Here is a 23954-nt window from a genome sequence, read left to right as displayed (position 1 = left end):
TTTTTTATTATTGAATTCAAGCGATTGAATCAAAAAACACAATGTTAAGAAAATCTGAGGCTACAGTTTTAATTTCAGTATTTTATAAATGCTAGAATATTTCACAGGGAGTGGTGAACTATGAGAAAAAAACACAGTTTGATTGGTACATCCGGTTTACAATGACAATTTTCCTATCTAGCAACAATATTATTACAGAGATATTGTTAAAAGATAAAGCCCCGTTCTCATGACAAGCGCTTAACGCGCGTTGTGATAACGCGCAATTACAACTACATACATTTTACTTGAGACCGTTCACATGCTAACGCGCGTTTGAAGTCATTAAAACGCGCGTTAATCTCAAGTAAAATGTATATAGTTGTAATCGCGCGTTATGAAAACGCGCGTTAATCGTCTGTCATGTGAACGGGCTCTAAGGCTATAACATATTAAAAAAATGACTTAAATCGGGCAACAGGTTTAGGAAATTCGAAACATCAAAAATTACCAATTTTTAAGGTGGTGCGTTTTTATACGACAACCTGTATGTGCAGATTATTTAGGTGAGATAATACGCAGATTGTCGGGTAAAACGTTAGGCCGTATTGTGCGTGCAATCACTTACAATTAGGCGGGAAAATTGGGTTCATTTTTTGTCATTATTCCAGATATTTGGTTGCTTATAACAGCCGTAATTGTGCTTTGAAGACTTTTTTAGCTTTGGTAATGAAAGGACCTCCCGTTAATTCTGAAAATGTATTTATTTAATTAGCAAAAAGGCCCCGAATTTGGTTTGGTGAAAATATACCAGTTTTTTCTACGTTTTTTTTACGAAAATGTGTACGATTTTTTTAATTTTTTTAATGAGTTTATAAATGAGGTTTCCTTAATTTATACATATAGCAGGATATTAACAGGGTGTTACTCTTTTTACTACGCTTTGGTCCTAAGTGATGAATGGGAAAATTATAACATCATAAAATAATTATTATTATCGCTAACCGTCACTAAAGTCATTCATTATTGTACTCATTTGCCCTCATTTGCGGCAGTAAAGTAACACTTTATTGTACTGAAAGAAGAATTTTACTTTACCTGCCGCGATTAATCAAATTATCCGAGATTGAATGTAAGTGGTAGATGGCGCCCGTGTTGAGCTGCCCCCCCCCCCCCCACCCCACTTCCAAAAATTAAAAAACAAATAGCTCTGATTTATGAGCTATTTATGAGCTTTCATATTCCGCAAACTAAAAATTTTGGACTCGTTCCACTAAGCAGGAATTTAATACTTTAGTGGGGGGGCTGAGTCAGCCCCCCCCCCACTACTTAAAAATAGGAATATTGAATCGGTTTTGCAGCAGAATTACGAGCTATTTATGAGCTCTTGAAATTATATAGTTTCGATTTTTGAGCTCATCCCCTTCACCCCCAAACAACCCTTTAATTTATTTAACTTAAGAGAAAAATGCTGAGAAAACTTAAAATATATCGTATTGCGGATAGAATTCCTATAGCTTATATACTCTAAGAATAAACTATTAAATCACGTGCATTTCGATTATTGAGCTACAACCCCTTGAGCTACAAGCCAAAATGGCAATTTAATAATTGAGATGCGTATATTTTGCGAGCTCATAAATTATTAAACGATATCTAGTCGCCAAATAATTAATTTAAATTATTTTAAGTACAACTCTCTCTTAAGCCGGGAATATGGGATGGTTTTCTTGCGAAGGGGTTGTAGCTCAATAATCGAAAGGCGCGTGATTTAAGAGTTTATTCTTAGAATATAAGCTATACGAATTAGACTACTATTAACTTGTTTGTAAAAACTTACAGTTTTTCAGTGATTTACGAAAAACCGCTTCAAAACATGCATTTTTTTCACGAATAATTAAAATTTTTGGTCTTAAATAACTTAAAAAGTATTGACATATTTTAATAACTTTATATAATAAATTTTGCTCTTAATTTGTTCTTTTATTGATTTGTGCAGTTTTTTCACGAATAATTAAAATTTTTGGTCTTTAATAACTTAAAAAGTATTGACATATTTTGATAACTTTATATAATAAATTTTGCTCTTAATTTGTTCTTTTATTGATTTGTGCAGTTATTTTTTATAAAATAATTTTCACCCCCGGGAAGGGGCGGTATCCACCCTCAGGGTAAAGGTGCAAGGTGGTACCATGTCACATTTGTTTCTTGACGTATCCTCTAACCACTGACCAATTTTCGTGAAAATCGATGAAGGTTCACCGAAATTGAAGGTAATCGTTGATTTTTACCTTCAGTGACTGCACTATACAAAATAAATTGCAATTTACTGATCTAAATGCCCGTAATTTGGAAGGTTATAAATTATTAAATGATATGTAGTCGCCAAATACTTAACTTAATGCATTTTAAGTACTTCTCTTAAGCCGGGAAGATAGGGTGGTTTTCTTGCGAAGGGGTTGTAGCTCAATAATCGAAATGCACGTGATTTAATAGTTTATTCTTAGAGTATATAAGCTATAGGAATTCTATCCGCAATACGATATATTTTAAGTTTTCTCAGCATTTTTCTCTTAAGTTAAATAAATTAAAGGGTTGTTTGGGAGTGAAGGGGATGAGCTCAAAAATCGAAACTATATAATTTCAAGAGCTCATAAATAGCTCGTAATTCTGCCGCAAAAACCGATTCAATATTCCTATTTTTAAGTAGTGGGGGGCTGACTCAGCCCCCCCCCCCCCCCACTAAAGTATTAAATTCCTGCTCAGTGGAACGAGCTCAAAATTTTTAGTTTGCGGAATATGAATTCCTCAAACTGAATGAGTTTGCTCATAAATCAGGACTATTTGTTTTTTAATTTTTGCAAGGGGGGGCCAGCTCAACACGGGTGTCGATGGCAGTAATCGAATGGTGAGTATTTGAGTGGACTTACAATTTATTTACTTTAATTATAAAAAATATTGTACGTAATTTTTGATATTATCAATTATATTTATGTCAAAAAGTGAAATTCTATAGTATTTTGTAATTATATTCATATAAAATAAATTAAAACTACCGATTTAGTAATTATTCAATATTGATAACTATCGATTAAAAATCGAAAGCTAGTTATCTGTCATCACTGTCATGAAATTATTATGACGTCTAAAATTTAAAAAGTTCTTAAATTGTAAATTGCAACTAAGTGTTAAAACCAATGTCAAATTATGTTGGCAAGTATTATTTTGTATCAATAAAACGTGATAAAACATATCTTAACCGATTGTCAAATATACCAGCAAACGAGAAGTAAACTCAACCTTCCCATAGACATATCTGCAGTGGCGGCTCGTCAGAGGAGGCAAGGGAGGCTTAGCCTCCCCATAAAATTTTTAAACACGCTACGCTGTTTTGTTTATCTTGAATCGCGGAAAACAACAAGCACTCTCACTATTATACAATGTGTAAATTCCATATTATCACTAAATATCCATACGCACGGAGCATTAGCATTAGAACGCATGATTGCGTCTCAGTTTTTTTATTATTATTGTAGGCAGGACCCTGGGTTATTCCGAGATGCATGAACGGAGCCGAGAAGCCGGTCAGCCTCCGTTGCTAATGCTCCGCGCAGCGCAGCAGGCGTTTAAGGAGACCCGGTCTCCTAACAGTGGCATCTACGGTGCCATCACACGCTGCCCGGAGATTCACCAACGGAGGCTAACTATCTTCTCGGTTCCGTTGCCGTTGCGTGCATCTCGGGACAACGAATTTTAGGGTCCTGACTAAAAATAATGAAAAAAAAATAAAAGTGCGAATTTTGTTATGAAGTTTGGTTTTTGGGGTTAGAATAATATTTGGAACAACTTGTTCAAATAACTTTTTCCGATATTTGTAACGCAAAGCAAAATATCGGTAATTTATCATATATTTGTATTCGCAGTAGTCCGTGTTTAGAATTAAAAAAATTCAGTTGAGTATCTTAAAAAATGTAAACCTTAAACCTGTATGGACGGCAAAACTCAAATCTATATTTATTTTGATATGCATATTTATCTACTTACAAAGATGGAATTGTTAACAAATAAACGATACAAACTTTAGTATTCAACTTTTACAATTAGACTAATTATTTTTAAAATGATATGATATTATAATTATGAATTATGATGATATTATGAAATGTAAATGGTCTAAAAATGGGGCCTTACATTACATTTTTTGCGCATTTTTTTGCTAGTGCAAATTAGATATTTTAGAGTTAGGTATAGCCTCCCCTATTGTAAAAATCACGAGCCGCCACTACATATCTGAGCTTCTTAGAGACAATACAAATATCAACAATATCATACAGTTTTTACCGGAAATAGGAATAAAAGACATTTAATTGTATCACAAATTTTTCAGGTATACTTTATGTTAGTAAGTACATATGATACGTATTTACTTAATATCACAATCTGTTTTTATTTTTAACATGTATTTTCCATTGTTGTCGTTTATAACTCCAGTGGTTCGGACGACATTAAATTTGAAAAATATATGTTGGCGATAAAATTTTGTATGCACCACGTCAGTAAAGATTCTTTATCGAACTCGTCTGTTACTCGCCTCGCTCGCTACGCTCTCTCTTCTCGTAATATTAGACTCGTTCGATAAAGAGTCACTTTACTGACTTGGTACATAAATAACTATTATCTAATCGTAGACGTCCCAGCAAACAGGTTTGACCCCAGTTACGTGATGATTACGTTAAATTTACGGCAAATTTCAACGAATACGTAACTCGGTGATTTATGACGGGAAAAAGCGTATTTCAGTGCCAAATCATTCACCTATACAGGGTGTCCCGAAAAGATTGGTCATAAATTATACCACAGATTCTAGGGTCAAAAATAGGTTGATTTAACCTCACTTACCTATATACAATAGTGCACACAAAAAAAGTTACAGCCCTTTGAAGTTACAAAATTAAAATCGATTTTTTTTTATATATCGAAAACTATTAGACATTTTTTATTGGAAATGAATATGTGGCATTATTATGGCAGCATCATCTTTAAAAAAAAATTAAATTTGTGCACCCCATTAAAATTTTATGGGGGTTTTGATCCCTTAAACCCCCCAAACTTTTGTGTACGTTCTAATTAAATTATTATTGTGGCACCATTAGTTAAACACAATGTTTTTGAAACTTTTTTGCCTCTTAGTCATTTTTCGATAAGCCAGTGTTTATTGAGATATTTTGAATATTTTTCGAATCCACCACATATTTGTATATGGTTAAGTACGATTATACAGTCCTGTTAATAATCTGAAAATTTATTTATAATTTACATTTTTAGGTATATTTTGAAAAAGAAGCCACATCTCGATAAAAGGTGACTTATCAAAAAAAACTAAGAGGCAAATAAGAGGCATAATAATAGCTTAATTGTAACGTGCACAAAGATTTGGGGGGTTTAAAGGAACAAAACCACCATACAATTTTTATGTAAACATATTATAAAAGAAGCCGCATCTCGATAAAAACTGTCTTATCGAAAAAATAACAAGAGGCAAAAAAGTTTTAAAAATGTTGTGTTTAACTAATGGTACCAAAATAATGAATTATTTGAAACGTACACAAAAGTTTGGGGGGGTTAAAGGGAACAAAACCCCCATAAAATTTTTATGGGGTGGACAAATTTCACTATAATTTTGTTTTAAGAAGTTCATGTCATAAGAATGATACACGTCCATTTTCAATAAAAAATCTCTAATAGTTTTCGATATATTGAAAAGAATCAATTTTTATTTTGTAACTTCAAAGGGCTGTAACTTTTTTTATGAGCTCATTTGTACTAAGGTAAGTTAGGTTTAATGGAACTATTTTCGACCCCAAAATGTGTGGTATAATTTATGAGCAATCTTTTCGGGACACCCTGTATATTAGTGCTTCCTTTATACACGTTTGACATTAGAATAATATAAAATCATAATGACGAATATAGTACAAGTTTTTTATAATAGGTGTGAATGTCGGTTACATCGCAAAGGTACGTTTATTTCACGTAATAATCACGAAACACAAATAACTTCCTTTGGCTAAATTTTGAGAAATATTTTGGAAAACAAAATTTTACAACGGTGTTGGTTAAATACGTATCGCTTGAATTTTTCTCACTCTATTTTATGGACTTCGAAAAATTAGATGTAGGTATTTCACGTAAAAGTAATGTAAATAATACCAATATTTAAACAAAAAGTTTATGATTTCGCTTTTAAAATCAGTTAGCATAACTATTTCAATCCAACCTTGATTTGAAGCTATTTTTGCTATTTTTTTCTTTAAAAATATCACAGGAGCTAAATTGATGTTGAGTCTAATTTTCAAATCGCGCGCGGTGATGACGTACTGCCAAGCCTTTCTCCTCCTTTAAATACTATCACGTGACCACGGTACGTGACTAAATAGTTGGTTCGAAAACTAAATTAATCGATTTATCGAATAATAGATACGTTTGTGCAAAGATACAATGGAACAACTATAGTAGAGAATATCGTTCAGACTCTCCCCACTAGTTATGCAACCAAGTTTACTTGACAGAAAATATATTTTAATTAATTTGTTGACACTATTAATTAGCATGGAGAAAGTTAGGGATATGTTATGATCGATAAAGGAAATAAAAAATGTTATTAGAACAAAATTATTTATAGTCTGGGATTAATTAATGTTTCATTCATATAGGTAGATCAATATTTTTATTCAGTTTATTTATTTATCAAATTTTATAGCCTATTCAAGCGTAAAGGCTGTAGTGAAATATATGATATTTTTATTAATGGAATGAAGCAACTATTTTGTATATTTTTTAACTTGTATTTGTTTATTCTTTGTATTATTTCATTGATGTTTTTAAATTGCCGCTAGTAATCTCACACATGCGTATTTAACCCACCTCCTACCCTAAATACCGGACATTACAGATTGCAGCAAACGACAGAGGCATCGCCATCAAGGAGAGTAGTGTTCGAAAAGGCCTTTCCCTTTATTTGAAACCGCGAAAATTAGTGTAAAAAACTGTGAAAAAGTGATTAGTGTGGAGACTTTATGGAATGGAAAACTCAAACTCGGAAGGCGTCGTCCTACCGGACATTTCCGAAGCCGAACATCTTGCGAGCGAGCACGATAACGATAATGGCGATTCTGTTGTCGACTCGAAGAAATCACTCGTGTCGACCGTTTCCGTGAGACATGCAGGCGTCCCAGTCACCCTTCCCGTGGGATCCCTTATCACTAGCACGTTTAATGTCATTACCCAGGACCAAATCCCTCATTTTAAGCCTATGATATGCGTGGACAACAGCGGATATTTAGCCACCGATGGCTCTACGGGGGAGCTCAAAACGATTGTTATCCAACAGGAAGACGTTTCAGGGGGCTCTTCTGTGAACACCCCAGTGTCTTCAGCTTCAGTGGGAAGCTGGAACGATGCTGCTAATGCTGCTGTTTTACCAGTACGATGTAAAAATACTTCTGCTGAACTTCACAAATGCAGATTTGGATCAGGAGGTAGGGGGCGTTGTATAAAACTTGGTAATTCCTGGTATACTCCTAGTGAATTTGAAGCCCTTTGTGGGAGAGCTTCGAGCAAGGACTGGAAAAGAAGTATTAGATTCGGAGGACGAAGTTTACAAACTTTAATTGACGAAGGTAATTATTTATTTATAACTTGTCATTTAACAGCTGATGTTTTGACGTTCGCTGTCACTTTTTGGCTCCTAAACATAACATCAAGATTTCAGACTTAATAGGCACACATGTTAAAATTTCATTCTAATATATGGTGTTGAATTTTATATTCTGTATTGTTATTACTCATTTAGTTTATACCTACCTATTGGTATTATTGATTGTATTTTGGAATTTATAGTCTTTTGTGTATTTCGTCAGAGACTGATACATAATAATATAGGGACCTGTTGCTTCTCATCTCCAGAAGACATCTTAAGCTTTGATTAGTTTGTAAACATGATTTTGTGGATAAACAATACTGTGATACTTAATAGCACAGTAAACTGAAGCTGAGACTCAATAAGATTGTTAGGAAGGGGTCTAATCAACTATTTCTACTTATTTGTGAGGTTAAAATGTTAATCTAGAATGCTGCTCCTGATGTAAGTTGCTGGCAAAAACAACTTAAAGAACATATATGTGAGGAAATGTTAAAATCTATCAGTACTAGTTAGTGGATTTAAAACTTTATATAGGAAATAGTCTTTTGTTCTCTTCTACTACATTGGAGACAATGATGGCAAAACTTGAGTATATAATTGGATTGGATCCAGGTTTGTGTTCAAAGTTACTCTTTTTTTTGTTGAACCTTTAGAGGTACTTTCTGATAGATATATAGGGAAAATAAATGAAATGTAATGTACATAGTGTAATACTTTTTATCGAAATATCGACACCCCCATCGAACAAGGTTGTAACTCAAGTTAGACCTTTTTTCAGATTTCAACACAGGCGAATTCAGCAAAAAATTGCGCACACATCAATATAAACGACCTAGCTTAATTCTCAATAGTTTGGCTAATACTCCATTGAAAAAAGTTGTATTTTAACTTATGTGTGCCATTTTAGCGTGAAAAAGGCAGGAACACTAGATACTCCCTATGTTAAATATTTACTTTCTTTATACTTAACAATTAACAAGGTTTTTAAATGAATTACAACTTTGTTGCACGTATGTTTAATTTATAAAGTAATCAAACATGGTGCATCTCATAATAAGTCAATGTGTCGAAATAAAAGTAAAAAAGGATTTACGGACTTTTTTCCTTTTTGATAGTTGCTGTGGACAAAATAAATATAGAATAGTTTTTGCTACGTACTTCTATGTAGTGAAATAGTTTAATATTAACATTAAACATATGTATTTTTTGAAATCGCACATTCACAAAACTAGGGTTATTCAATGCATGCCCTCATAGAAAAATGGAAAAAAAACATTAAGTTGTATATGCTCCACACCAATAGATAACCCTCGAGATAACCATTAACCATGATACGATATGCCAAAGCATCAGGCAAGCCTAAATCCGTAGCTGAAATAAATCAGACGCAAATTCTAAATTTTAACCTATTTAAGAACACAGATGTTAATTTTGAAGTAGATAATAGTAAAAGGGTAAAGTAATAAAAGTAAATTGGTTTAAAATTAAATATTTACAGATATGCAATAAAAATACGAAAAATTTGAAATATTATATACCATGTTTTTTTCCTAGTGATAGGAAATTGTAATTGTAAAATTTATAATTTCCAATTAAAATTGTGTAAACTGTGAGTTGATATTTTGTTTAAATATACCATAAAAACTAATTTTTTCCTAGCTATATTGCAAATAACTCAAAACATACAACCTTTTAATAGTTAAACAGGAAAAATAATTAACACTGAGAGTGTAAAATGGTTGTTAGGCGAGTTACAACCTTTTTCTACGAATACTCATGTTTAATCTCAAGGTTGTATCTCAAACAAGGTTGTAATCGAACTCAAGATTTTCAATAGTTAATAAAACTACAAAACATACATCTCGCAGTAACCCCTTATTATGTTATAAATATCATATCACATTAGTGTAAAAGAGTCTAATCATTTCGCTACAAATTTTTAAAAATTCATGTTTTTGTTTTTTGCCTCTCCTGTAAAATCGCTAAAAATGAGTTACAACCTTGTTCGATGGGGGTGGCGATATATCAATCTTTGGATTTAATATTAACCCGCCGGCAGACGGGCCGGTTACCCTATTTAATTCCACAGGTTATGAATGCCAAAAGACACTAGCGGCACCTAACTCAAGTAACACAAAACGCCTTTTGGCGTCAGTGGCAGCCAATGTGTTAAAAAGCTTAGTTAAAAAATATTTGAGGTTTACAAAACTTTACGTTTACAGAAATTACAAAACAAACAAATATTATTGGTTATGGCCATGGATAATTGTTAGAAATTTAATAATGAATCTGACCCATTTGTCCATTGTCCAAAATGACAGTCTAATTACATAGCTATAAATAGAAATAAATAGGGAACTTGCATAAAATTTTAAATTCGAAAAAAATGGTATAAATCACAACAGAACATAATTTAGAACCTGTATCAAAGATAAAAAAGTTTTGATTGTCTTTCGTTTGGTCCCTAAAGATGACTAAAAATTCAACTTATACCAGCTACTCCAAAACGCGTCGTGACATCACGGGGTTATATGCTTACATTCTACACCAATTGTATATATAATTTTAAATTAGACATTATAAACGTCAGTAGAAAATACATTTATTTGACGTTACAAGTGTTTTTGATCGTTTGAACTATTCATAGAAAATTTGTACTTTTACAAAATGGTTTTATTTTCAATAGTAAACCTTTTTTCCTTTCCTTCAAAAACTGTATCAAACTCCAATCTCAACAAACTGGTATATACTATTACAATGACATACGATAAATGTCATTAGAATATAAATATTTTCCCTTTATTCCCGACGACGAGCTGGCCAAATACCCAGGTAGGTGGAGGCCAATAAACTAAATAAGAAGAAGAATATACGTAAATATAACCATAAACGGAACCACATAGTTAAATTCTGTGACGTTACGGGTCGTTTGAACTATTTTAAGATACAGAAGACTTTAAATTTGTACTTATAAGTTATTGAGTTTTTGAAGCGTGAAATTTTGGAAACCCTTTTTTTATACAAAACTGAACATTATTGTGCAATAAAAAAAAATGTGCAAGTTCCCTATTTAATGATTTTTTCATCACCTCAACGAAAAATTTTTTAAAACAAGTGTAAAATAAAACAATTAATTTTTATCTCCAAAATAACAAATCTGACAATTCTCTGCTAGCATACCCTTAGCGGTAGTATACATTCACACATGCCAGTGACACACACACATGCGCCTTGCATCTCACAGCATGCTACTGGCAAGAAAAATCAAACACTGGTGCTTGCCAGGTACTGGTTTGCCAGTGTGCTAGTAACAGGCATGTGTATCTCCAGCTAACACATTCACTGCCACCTGATGCCCAAATGTATTTTGCTTTTGTGAGTCAGGTGCCACTGATGCCTCTAGGCATCTATAACCTGTGGAAATAAATGGGGTTCTTTTCGTAGTGACACTATATGAAAGTCCACCCACCATCACACATTACACATTCATTGCCACCATCTATAAGGTTGCAGTGAATGTGTTAACAATTATTCAATTTGTGTTTCTCATGGACCTTTTTTTGTTAGAGCATTATTTAGAAAAACTCTTGCTCCTAATAAAAACTTTTTAATATTGGAAAAATTGATAATTTTTGCACGAATTTGAAATAATGATATTCTGGAATGATTAGATCAACAGGGAATTATATTTTTAATTCAGAGCTAATTTGTTTATATTAAACAAATAGAACAACTAATTGATGGATCAATCTGAAATATTGAGGGTATGTTGGAGACAACAATACCAACCTTTTGTTAAGCTTTTTAATAGTAAGGAAAAATGAAAAAAAGTAAAAAACAAAAAAAGTCCCCGAAATGTCTACAATAAACTTATACATTTTCTTTTTATAAGCCTATAGTAACTAAAAAAAAATTCAGATACTTACCTGGATTTTCACAGTCCCGAACAGAGCCTTTTTTACTTATTTCCCTGATGTATCACACATGTGGTGCATGGACAAAAGCAGACAAGTTTATTTTTTAGGTTTGGAGTTAAAATTAATCAACTAAAGTTAAAATTATGAGTATAAATAAGTACTATTATGACATTTAATTTTTTTGTTATATTTCAGTAGTAGATAATTTTTTTAGGTGTTTTTGATTGATTTGATTTTGATTTTACTGTTATATTTCAGCAGTAGATAATCTTTAGATGTTTTTAATAAATTTAAAAAAAGTTGACTTGTCTACTTCTGTCCGCTGATAATTTGGTGTGTGCATAGTCTAGAGAAAAATATTCTATATCATCTATATATTCTAGGTATCATTCTTCCACATGCAACGAGTTGTACATGTGCAGCGTGTTGTGATGACGAAACAGCCACAGGCCCTGTTAGACTATTTACTCCATACAAGAGAAAACGAAGAAAAGAAAATGACTCGATCAAAAGATCGAATGGGGAGGACAGTGACCACCAGTGCAAAGAAGAAGCGTGGCAGAATTTAGCAGAAGGGCTCGATTCAAATGATTATCAATTAATAGAACCAGTAGGAAGTATTGATCCCCAAATACAGATTAAAAGGCTAGAAGAAATTGCTCTCCAGGTACAGTATCCTCAATTTTTAGGTTTTTTTTACAATAAAATCATTTATAACCTACAGTAACACGTTGAACGCCGTAATGTATATTAGGGTGGAGCGAAGTTGACCGATATTTTTCATTTTTCTTTTTTTGAAATGGGCTAGTACCGAAAAGTTGTCTATTAGGTAGTATATTATAGGGAAAAAAAATAAACCCCCTGTGTTGTAATTTGGAGGTTCCCCCTGGGACTTGAAATTTGCCTATAACGTTGTATACATTAATAGCAGCTCTTCACTTGTATTTTATATTTTATCATTAAAATGCAACCCAGAACTCACCACGAGGAGGTGGCTGCTAAACGAGTTCCACCACCACCCCCTCCGCCACCGCCCTCCACCCCCAAAAATTCTTTTCACCCCCTAACTCATAATGTAAATATGGTTTTATATAGTGTCTAGTGAGTACTCACGTTTTGTATTAAAATGCGGCATCTGTTGTCGTGAGTCTAATCTTGATTTGATAAATCCATCCCTGTTGTCCTCCCCACGGACCGCCATAGAAGCTTCGGTAACCAGTGTGACACATCGTTCAACTGCTTGAGTATTACATGGATATTTAACAATTTTCATTTGATCTGGCACTCCTATCATGCTAAAATGTCTTTGTTAGAAATATTAGCTAGTAATGGAGATTCCGTCAGCCTGCAAGACTGCCAATCGATGAGTTCCACAAAGTATGTGGCATTAAAATAAATTTTTGGAATAGTAAAAAATCTTATATATTGATTATTCTGATTTTGCTGACGAATTTTCAAGAGACGACGATAACCTAGCTCCCTTATGGACTTGGTTTCATCTGTTACCACCGCAAGTAACAGATTTTCTGGATGAGCATAGAAACCGTTTCGCTGAATGACGGGATCAATAATTTCCAAAAGTTTCTTGTCAAAATTTCTGGACCATCTAATCATATTCAGCAGATGACGAGGACCGTCCTTACATAACGGCTTTAGGTTAATATGGAACCATAAAGGTACGTACACCTTTAGTACGTATTCGCTTAGAATTTGAAGATTACTTGAGACTTCATTTGTGGATATATAAAGTCTAAGTATCCTATTTGCAGCTGTTAGCCAACGGGAATGGGATAATTTGCCCGGGTTTCGATTGGCTAGGCTCTCCGTGCAAATGCCAGAAGTAACAGTTTGACATATATCCCACAAATATTTTTGATCGGTACTTAGATCATCAGGAACAAGCACTGGAAAGTTTCCACTCTGTATTGGATTAAATGACACAACTGGCAAATTTTCACAGCTTTCTAAAGCTTTTCCAATGGTACCAGAATATCCGCTAGGTCCTGTTGAAGGCCCATCTAACTTTTGAAATAAGTGCCTTAGGGGTAATTCATTTGCGTGAAAAAGGCAGATCTACCACTGCACGGGGCGTTTAAGATATATTTCCACCATTCTTATGGCACCATTTTTATTTCCAGTGTTCACAACTGTTCCGTCATATCCGATAGCATTTAAATGGGAAAAGTCCACCTTTGTCTCTAAGAAATTTACGATTGCTGGTTTAATATGAGATGCAGTTCCAGACTGCGGCGTCACATGTCCTATATACTTGACGGGGGAGAATCAAACTGATGTTGTAAACCGTAAAAATACCGTGTATGTAATATATCTTATTATTGTAAAATTCGAAGCGTTCGGGGAACCTCTGAAATATTTTTAATTTATTTGTGCTTTTAACACGTTATTTTGTATACCGATAGACAACTTTTGCACACTACCCCACTTCAAATTTCGAAAATTGAATTTTTCGCTCCACCCTAATGTATATATTATTAAAGAATTTCTGGGCCGACTGAGCTGTTGTCCTTACAGTATAACAGTCACTGCGAAACAACTGTGATTGGTGCGGCCCTGTAAGTAAAATAAGTGTGAATCATATATGATTCGCACAGCGTTCAATGTGTTAAAACGTTTGTTGGATTACTATACATATACCTACTTCAAAATATGTTAACCAAAAACATCAGACATAATAATATAATACCTAGACTGCGTGCTGCATTCTAAAACTATGTGACCAGGGTGACTGAGAAAAATGAGTGTATAAGGTAAATAAGTGGAAAACTCAAAAAAAGTTAAAAAAAGAATTTTTTCAATTACAAATAAATATAACTTCAAGTCTGTGCTTTTTTGTCAAAAATGGGACTTGGTGTTTTTTACCCCTGAATCACTGGTAGATGAGCAATGGGATGCTTTTGTCGGCATTGTTGGGTCTACCTTTGATTATTGCTTTCCTATAGTCTCAGTTCAGCAAAAATGTATGGCAAAAAAAATACCAAAACCTAATCAGCAGGTTGCTGCATGTAAGAATGAGCTAGACATCCTTCTAGTGCTTAGTAGGTCTGACTTGGTCTATAGTGAGGCTTACAAAACAAAGAAGAATACAATCATCTCCTGAGCGATGCAAGAAGTGCTCATTATGAAGAACGTATAAATAACAGTGAAAGCAAATCAAAATGTGTTTGGCAGATTTTTAGGGAAATTAATGGTACAGTTACAGAATATGTCGATCAAACTTCGAATATTAGTGGTAAGCCTGAGGATATTTGTAATAGCTTTAACAAATTTGTACTTCATGCAGGTCCTAATTTAATAAAAACTCAACCTCAAGCCACTTTTTCATGCAGTATTCCATATAACAACAAATCTTTTTTTCTTATACCAGTAACTATTTCTGAAATTCTTAATATCATATCAAAGCTAAAAAATAAAAAAAGTGCAGGTTATGATGGGATCTCAGCGAATCTATTGAAACATTGTGTAGAAGAGATTGCAGAACCATTGTGCCACATTATTAATAACTCTTTTAAGGATGGTATTTTCCCTAACCAACTAAAGTTAGCCCTAGTGAAACCTTTACATAAAAAGAGAGATTAAACCAAATTGGAAAATTATAGACCCATCAGTTTACTACCGACATAACTCGAGAAGGACAACAGTTTTCTTCAGAAGAAGGGAATTTACAACTTGGTATTGCTCAGGGCAGTGTCATGGGACCATTTCTTTTTGTTTTCTACATTAACAATCTTGATAGCGAAATACTGAGCAGTGAGTCCCACCTTGTAAATTTTGCAGATGATGCAAACTTATTAACATTAGCATCAACGTTTGAGCATCTTCTGAGTATTTCTTCAGATCACTTAAAAACAGCTCAGAATTGGTTCTTAAAAAATAAATTGGTTTTAAATACTGAGAAGATTCACTGTGTTTGTTTTCACACAAAGCAAAATAATGAGATAATTCCAGAGGAGATTGAGTTGGATGATCAAACTGTTGTATTATCAACAAATACAAAATTCTTGGGTATTTACATAGATCAACATCTGAATTGGTCAGAGCATATCTTGCCTGCCAAGGTAAAACAGTATATGTGAAAAAAATCGATTTTTGAATTTGCCGCCAAAACTGGGTAATTTTTTTCCGCTCTTTCTAATGCAATTTTTAGTTTATTTCTATCTCATTTAGTTTTCAAAATGTGACACTGGTAAAACAGTATATGAGTACGTGTACTTGCGTCTCTGCTATGGTAAAACAGTATATTCGACAAACTCTACAAAGGCAGAATAATATACATCATCATACACTGCTTATCCCTGGTATTATGTTATATCTATTTTTTGAAACTCTACTGGTAAAACAGGATATATGTGGTATATGCTGTTATACGGTAACATATTTCATAAAAACGGTGTCCCAATTGCAATGGTAAAATAGTATAAACATTTCATATACTCCTTTACCATAGTATGACCAATGGGAATTTTTATCTCCCCCGACGGTATATACGTATAAAGTCTTTTATATACTCTTTGGGTATACTGGAAAAATGGTAAAACAGTATAGGTCATTTTACAAGCACATTTGAAAAAACTATACATATTTGCTGTTATAATAATTATTATAATAACATGTTTATAATAACATTTTTATATTCCAAATTTCACTTGTCTTACTTTATAAATGACAAAACGGCACAACAAAAGAACAAAAAGTCATTTATCTCAAAACTCACTTTTTTCACATATACTGTTTTACCTTTGCAGGCAAGATATGGGTGTTGTTCGCAAAAGAATCAACACGGCATGTTATTCATTACGAGTAATGTCTAAGTATTTGAATTTACAACACCTTAAGACAGTTTATTTTGCAAACATCTACTCAGTGTTCAGATATGGTATTATTTTTTGGGGCGGAGGAACTGATGTTGATAGAGTATTCATTACTCAGAAGAGAGCAATAAGAACAATGCTCAAGATAAAAGCTTGAAGGACCTGTAGGGGAAAATTTAAGGAGTTAGGATTATTAACGGTGGCAGGGCTTTATATATATGAGTGTTTACTGTTCCTGTTCAAGAATAGGGATAGGTTTACACATTCTGAGCCAAATTACAGCATACCCACTAGGTATGTAGGGCTCAATTTCCCTATATATAGGCTAGTCGTAACAGAGAGAGGACCTACATATTCGTGTATAAATTTTTTTAACAAATTACCTGTTAGAATTAAATTGCAACAGAATTTTAGTACATTTAGAACTGAAATAAAAAGCATTTTGTTGGATTTTAGAACCATATTCTGTGTATGAGTTTTTAAATCACACATTTTAACTTTTAACTCATAGTAGTTGTAATTGTAATTTTGTATGTATATTAGACACTTATTATTCAATTGTGGAAATTTGCTATAAGTGTGTTGTTTACAATTTTTTTAATAAAAGATATTTTGAATTTGAATTATAGACATCTCTTTCTAATCAGTGGGGTTTATCAAATCGACAGCAATGCGAAAGTCACATTGTTGATAAACCCAATGTCGTTGGATAAACCCTGTCAATTAGAAAGAGATGTATGTATATACCCAATACACTCATTTTTCGCTGTCGCACTGGTCTAATAGTTTTAGATTACAGTGCGCAGTCTAGGTTTTATACGTCTATGAAAAAAACATTAACCATTAACCAAAAAAAATTCCCACAGTTCTATAAGAGATCTTCGTTTTGTAGATAAATAGGTTAGCATTGGAGTTCCGAAGAGGAATGGAAGATTTGAAAGACACAATGAACAGGCAGAGTGAGAAATACCAGAGAGAGAAGGAAGCTGCCATATTGGCAGCAAGAGTAGAAGCTCAAGTAGCTGCTTTGCAACCTGAGGGCAATTCTGATACCACATTACAACCTTCAATGGATAATGAAAATCATAAGAAGGTAAATTTTTTATCAGTAGTGTTTTTTATAAAATTATAGAACTACTTATAAATTCTGTATATAAAATATATTATACAATACAGAGAAGGCCAAAATTATGGAATACATTCATTTTTTCGAAAATGGGAATAATGGGAGATTTTTGAGATAAATCCTGAAACAGTTCAATTTTTATTTTTACATTATAATTTTTGGCATAATTGATAATTTTTTTAAATGAGAATGGGGGTCGTGTGATAGTTCATTTGAAAGGTTATTTCATGTTCTTTTCAGTAATATGTATAAACATTACCATAATTATTAATTTGTAGGGGGTGGCAAAAATGATAATTTTTGAATTAAATTAATTCACACAAAAAGAAGAATAATATGTAATTTATTTAATTCAAAATACATTTTACTGCTGTCAGAAAATAAAAAAAAATGTTTATTTTGACAAATAAACATTGATTTTCGCTTAAATTTGATGTTAAAGCTGCCAACACCCTGCCTCTTGGCAGTTTAAACATTTAATTCAAACGAAAAGCAATGTTTATTTGTCATATAAATATTTTTTTCTTTTCAGAAAGCAGTAAAATGTATTTTAAATTAACTTAATTACATACATCATTCTTTTTGTGTGAATTAATTTATTTCGAAAATTATTTTTTGCCCACCCTGTATTATAAATAATTATGGTAATGTTTATATTACGGAAGGGAGAATTGAATAACTTTTCAAATAAAATATCACGCGACCCCTAATCTCATTTAAAAAAAAATTATTGATTATGTCATGATGCCCAGATGAATGATGTCACTAGTATGGTATATATGCCAAAAAATCATAATTTAAAAATAAAAATCGACCTGTTTCGGGATTTCTCTACAAAATCTCCCATTCTCGTAAAAAGGAATTTATTCTATAATTTTGCCCCTCACTATATATACAGGGTGGTTCATCTTATTCGCCTCGGTGTCTGTACGGAAAACCACTTGATATTTTAAAAAAATTTCTTCACAGTAATATACATCGCCATTAATACTACAATCTAAAAATAATGTGAATTATACAGGGTGCTCCAAAAAAGAGTGGTATATCAAAGTTATATTTTTTCTTCTGGAATGCCCTATATGTCATGACATTATTGAATTGACCTTAAAAAATAAGCTATACTTTCATAAGGGTTCCCTATACATAAATACAGGGTGTTTTGATTTATTTCGATTTTTATAAAAATGTAAGGTTTTAGAAAAAAATAAATATCTACGAATCTAAGAATCAGTAACAAATTCTTTCTTGGATCTTAATATTTGACTATTTAGCATACTTAAGCAGATGCTTATTGCAACAAAGTTTCTTACAGGGTGGTCAAAATATGAGATTGTTCTATTAACAAATTCAAGCTGTAATAACTTACTTAATTTGAATGAAACACCCTGTATCTTACTAGTATATCGCGTAGAAAATATACTTAGGTTTCAATTTGTATTAGGGTTTTCTAAACCTATCTTTTTACAGGGTGGTCAAAATATTAGATTGTTCTATTAACAAATTCAAGCTGCAATAACTTACTTATTTTAAATAGAACACCCTGTATCTTACTAGCCTATCGTGTAGAAAATTTATTAAGCTTTAAATGCTTATTAGGGTTTCCTATACCTATCTCCCTTTATTTGTTAAATATTTAAAGATTTCCTAATTTGCAAGCTTTAATAATTAGAATTAAGTAAATATGTCGCGGTTACATATGTACAACCCATCATCAACACTGGCAATATACTTAGACATGATAATGTCATTAATAAAATTTTCATTGATATCATGTAATCACACATAGTGTTGTATTATTTTAGTTGATTTTGGCCTACATGTGACATTGAATAATATGTTTATATTAAACTGCATACCCTATGTTAGATGCCGTATTCTGGAAGATATTTAAATTATATTTCATTTCGTATAAGTATTTTCCATATCTTAAACCAACGGTTATTAAGTAAATTTAAGAACACCACTTTTTGTTTGAATCTTTGAATCGCAATTGCAAACAATTAAATGCAAAACGATCCTATTGTACAAAAATATGTAAAAATGGGTATTTACAGAACAACATGGGAATTTACATTTTTACGTAATAACATGTGTATTGAGAATGTTTACATGGAATTGAAGAGATTTTAAATATCTTCCATTATAAAGAATAGAATATCGAGTATGTCTGTCATTTAAAATAAGAACACATGTGTGATTAAATGATAAAGATATGAATTTTATTAACGAAAGTATCTTGACCAAGATATTTAAGTATATTGTCGGTGTTGGTGATGTGTTGTACATAACCACGACATAGGTACTTAATTCTAATTTTTAAAGCTTACAAATTAGGAAATCTTTAAATATTTAAAAAATGAAGGGAGATAGGTATAGGAAACCCTAATAAGAATTGAAAGCAAAGTAAATTTTCTACGCTATACAGGGTGTCTGCGTAACTTGGAACCATATGGGAAACTTTTTTAATATAAATTTTACGAAAAAAAGTCATTCTTTATAAAGTGCTCTGCATAGTCTAGAACCTAAGATGCAATCATCAGATATCAAATTTTGTCAACAGTGTACGAGGTATGTTAAAAAATATGAATTTCGCTCAAGAGCAAACTACCTTTATATTTCAAAATATCAAAAAATTTTATTATGAAAAGTTATTTGTAATTAAAACCATATTCAAATATGCAATAACAGCCTTCTACTTGAAAAAAAAATTTATGAAAATTTCCTAAATTACATCATTTTTATTTATTAGACATGCAATAACTCTTTTATTAATAATTTTAGGAAAAAAGTTATTCTTCATAAAAATCTGTGCATGGACTAAACCTTAAGATGCAACCATCAGTTATCCAAGTTTGTTAATTTTATACGAGGTGTGTCAAATAATATGAATTTAGAAAGAATTCTAGAATTCTTTCTAAATTCATATTATTTGACACACCTCGTATAAAATTAACAAACTTGGATAACTGATGGTTTCATCTTGAGGTTTAGACCATGCACAGATTTTTATGAAGAATAACTTTTTTTTCTAAAATTATTAATAAAAGAGTTATTGCATGTCTAATAAATAAAAATGATGTTCGAAATCGGTAATTTAGGAAAATTTCAGAAATTTTTTTTTTCAAGTAGAAGGCTGTTGTTGCATATTTAAATATGATTTTTAATTACAAATAACTTTTCATAATAAAATTTTTTGATATTTTGAAATATAAAGGTAGTTTGCTCTTAAGCGAAATTCATATATTTTGATATATTGTCTTTTTCATGATCATTTTTCAGTGCGTAACAAATGATAGGAAAAAGGGTAAGTCCGTGATAATACACATTTACGACATTTATTCTAACATGACATTTTAGTTCAATCTGACAGTTGTCACATTTTATTTTCAATTTGGAATAAAAACAAATCAAATGTGTTTCTTGCATTTATAAAATGGTATTTTCTTTGATTTATATAGTCTTATAAATTATACAGATTATATTTGTAATATTATTATCCAATTAAAAAAAAATATTTTTTTATTATGGCGCCATCTATCGACAACTAGAATAATCACCGAACTAGAATAATTACCAAAGTAATCACCGGCATGCCTTTTTTTCTGTCATATACAATTTAATACGTTAGAAAAAAAATCGAAAAACTTGACGCACTGAAAGATGATCATGAGAAAAAGAATACCTCGTATACTGTTGACAAAATTTGATATCTGATGATTGACTCTTAGGTTTTAGATTATGCAGAGCACTTTATAAAGAATAACTTTTTTTCGTAAAATTGATATTAAAAAAGTTTCCATATGGTTCCAAGTTACGCAGACACCCTGTAGATTAGTAAGATACAAGGTGTTCCATTTAAAATAAGTAAGTTATTACAGCTTGAATTTGTTAATAGAACAATCTAATATTTTGACCACCCTGTAAAAGATAGGTATAGGAAACCCTAATATAAATTGAAAGCTAAGTAAATTTTCTACGCGATAGACTAGTAAGATGCAGGGTGTTCTATTTAAAATAAGTAAGTTATTACAGCTTGAATTTGTTAACAATAATCTCATATTTTGGCATCTGTTTAAGTATGCTAAATAGTCTATTATTAAGATCCAAGAAAGAATTTGTTACTGATTCTTAGATTCGTAGATATTTATTTTTTTGTAAAACCTTACATTTTCATAAAAATCGAAATAAATCAAAACACCCTGTATTTGGGTATAGGGAACCCTTATGAAAGTATAGCTTATTTTTTAAGGTCAATTCAGTAATGTTATCAGATATAGGGCATTCCATAAGAAAAAATATAACTTTGATATACCACTCTTTTTTGGAGCACCCTGTATAACTCGCATTATTTTTAGATTGTAATATTAAAGGCCCTGTATATTTATGTGAAGAAATTTTTTTAAAATATCAAGTGGTTTCCCGTACAGAGACCGAGGCGAATAAGATGAACCACCCTGTATGTGACCACTAAACTTATTTATCATTTTTAGTGTGCCAATTGCAACAGAGAAGCCCTAGCCGAATGTTCACTATGTAGACGAACACCTTATTGTTCCACGTTTTGCCAAAGGAAAGATTGGGCATCACATCAAGTGGAATGTGTCAGAGGAGTTGCTGCAGCGACAGGGGAAGCGCAGCAGTCGATCATGCTTATCGTTGAAAGCACTGACCAACAGTGATAGATTGTACAATTTGATATAAGATATGTACGTGTTTCCTGGTACCAAATGTTGTGTAAATGTTGTATATAAAAGTTTTTCTTTAAGACCAATGGGTACAGTTTTTTTAACGAAATTTTTTGTCTATATTTTTTTTACAAATTAGTATTTGGTTTATAATATGGTTGAAAAAATATCTATATAAGTAATATGTAGATGTCACGATTCTGAAAAACAACTTTTAAAGAAAAGTATAAGTTAATGAATCTCTGAACAAAAAATGTTTTTGGAATAAACTATTGAGTTCTTAACAATTTTACTTTCTTAAAAGCATATACAGTAGAACCTCGATTATCTGTGCATTACAAACATTAATTTCTTTATATATACATACAGTGTGGACCAAAGAAAACAGTCCACCTCGATATTTGGCTGTAGTTATTACATTTTAAGGAAATGCCGAAACAGGTCGATTTTTGATCTAAGGAGGACACAATTTTACGGTATTCACATCTGTCATTTCTCAACCCCCTCCCTTCCACTTCTCCACCCCTTATTTTGAAATAGGGAATAGGGGTCGCGTGGAAGCTCATTTGAAAGGTCATTCAATTCTGTATTCAATAATATAAACATTAACATAATAATTATTTAAACAGGGTGTCCAAGAATAAAAAATTTTAATCAAATTAATTGACACAAAAAGAAGAATGTATGTAATTTATTTAATTCAAAATACATTCTACTTCTGTCACAAAACAGAGAAAAATGTTTTTTGATAAATAAACATTGCTTTTCGCTTGATTTCAGTGTTCAAGCTGCCACCCATCTGTCTCTTTGTATGTTGAATATTGAATAAAAGCAACAAACAATGTTTATTTATGAAATAAACATTTTTTTCTGTTTTCTGTCAGCAGTAGAATGTATTTTAAGTTAAATAAATTAAATACATTCTTCTTTTTGTGTCAATTAATTTAATTGAAAATAATTTTTCTTGGGCACCCTGTATAAATAATTATGTTAATGTTTATATTACTGAATAGACAATTCAATAACCTTTCAAATGAGCTAGAACACGACCCCTATTAATTCCCTATTTAAAAATAAGGGGTGGGGGAACTGGAAGGGAGGGGGTTGACAAATGTATGTACCGTAAAATTGTGTCACCCTTAGATCAAAAATCGACCTGTTTTGGAATTTCCTTAATATCTAATAATAGTCCAGGAACTGAAGCTTTTCACCTCGCAATTTTTACAGAATGGATCGATTTGCTTGAAAATTTGAGAACAAGTAGTGGATAGTCCAAGGATTAAAATCTGTATGATGCCGAAAGGCGCTTTTACCATGGGGGTGGTTATCACCCCATCCCGAGGGTGGAAATTTTTTATTATATTTTGACCACAAAAGTTGATAAAAACATTCATTCTAAGCAAAAAATGTTCTATACATTTTTTTGATAAAATGAATAGTTTTCGATTTATTCGCTATCGAAAGTGTTAGTTTTATATCAAAAAAATAAGTGGTTTTCAATAATATACTAATTTACGGTTCACTCAATTTTTGACGTAGAAAAAATTTTCTCAAACCAATTTCTTGGGAATTAAATAACCTACAATTTCATAATTAAACATTTTTTCCTATCTCTGATGCTAATCTTTCTATTCTGAAGAAATCGACATTTTTACCAAACTACAAAAATTCGTTATTCGCTTTTAACTCCAGTTTTTTTAAAACTAATCTTTCTAA

General features: G+C 31.8%; 1 protein-coding gene across 1 annotated transcript; it reads left to right on the top strand.

Moving 5' to 3' along the window:
- Nucleotides 1-6917: 6917 nt before the first annotated feature.
- LOC126892974 (deformed epidermal autoregulatory factor 1-like) lies at nt 6918-22324 on the top strand. The gene is made up of 4 exons (XM_050662924.1): nt 6918-7658; nt 11982-12265; nt 17320-17520; nt 22044-22324. Exons 1-4 carry the CDS (start codon nt 7061-7063, stop codon nt 22230-22232), a joined length of 1272 nt encoding a protein of 423 aa, XP_050518881.1. The 5' UTR covers nt 6918-7060; the 3' UTR covers nt 22233-22324.
- Nucleotides 22325-23954: the final 1630 nt, after the last annotated feature.

This window comes from Diabrotica virgifera, chromosome 9 (assembly GCF_917563875.1).
Source record: "Diabrotica virgifera virgifera chromosome 9, PGI_DIABVI_V3a".
In the NCBI taxonomy this organism is placed as follows: Eukaryota; Metazoa; Arthropoda; class Insecta; order Coleoptera; family Chrysomelidae; genus Diabrotica; species Diabrotica virgifera.
Note: the sequence above shows the minus strand (reverse complement) of the source record. Positions and strands in the feature narration are given on the sequence as shown.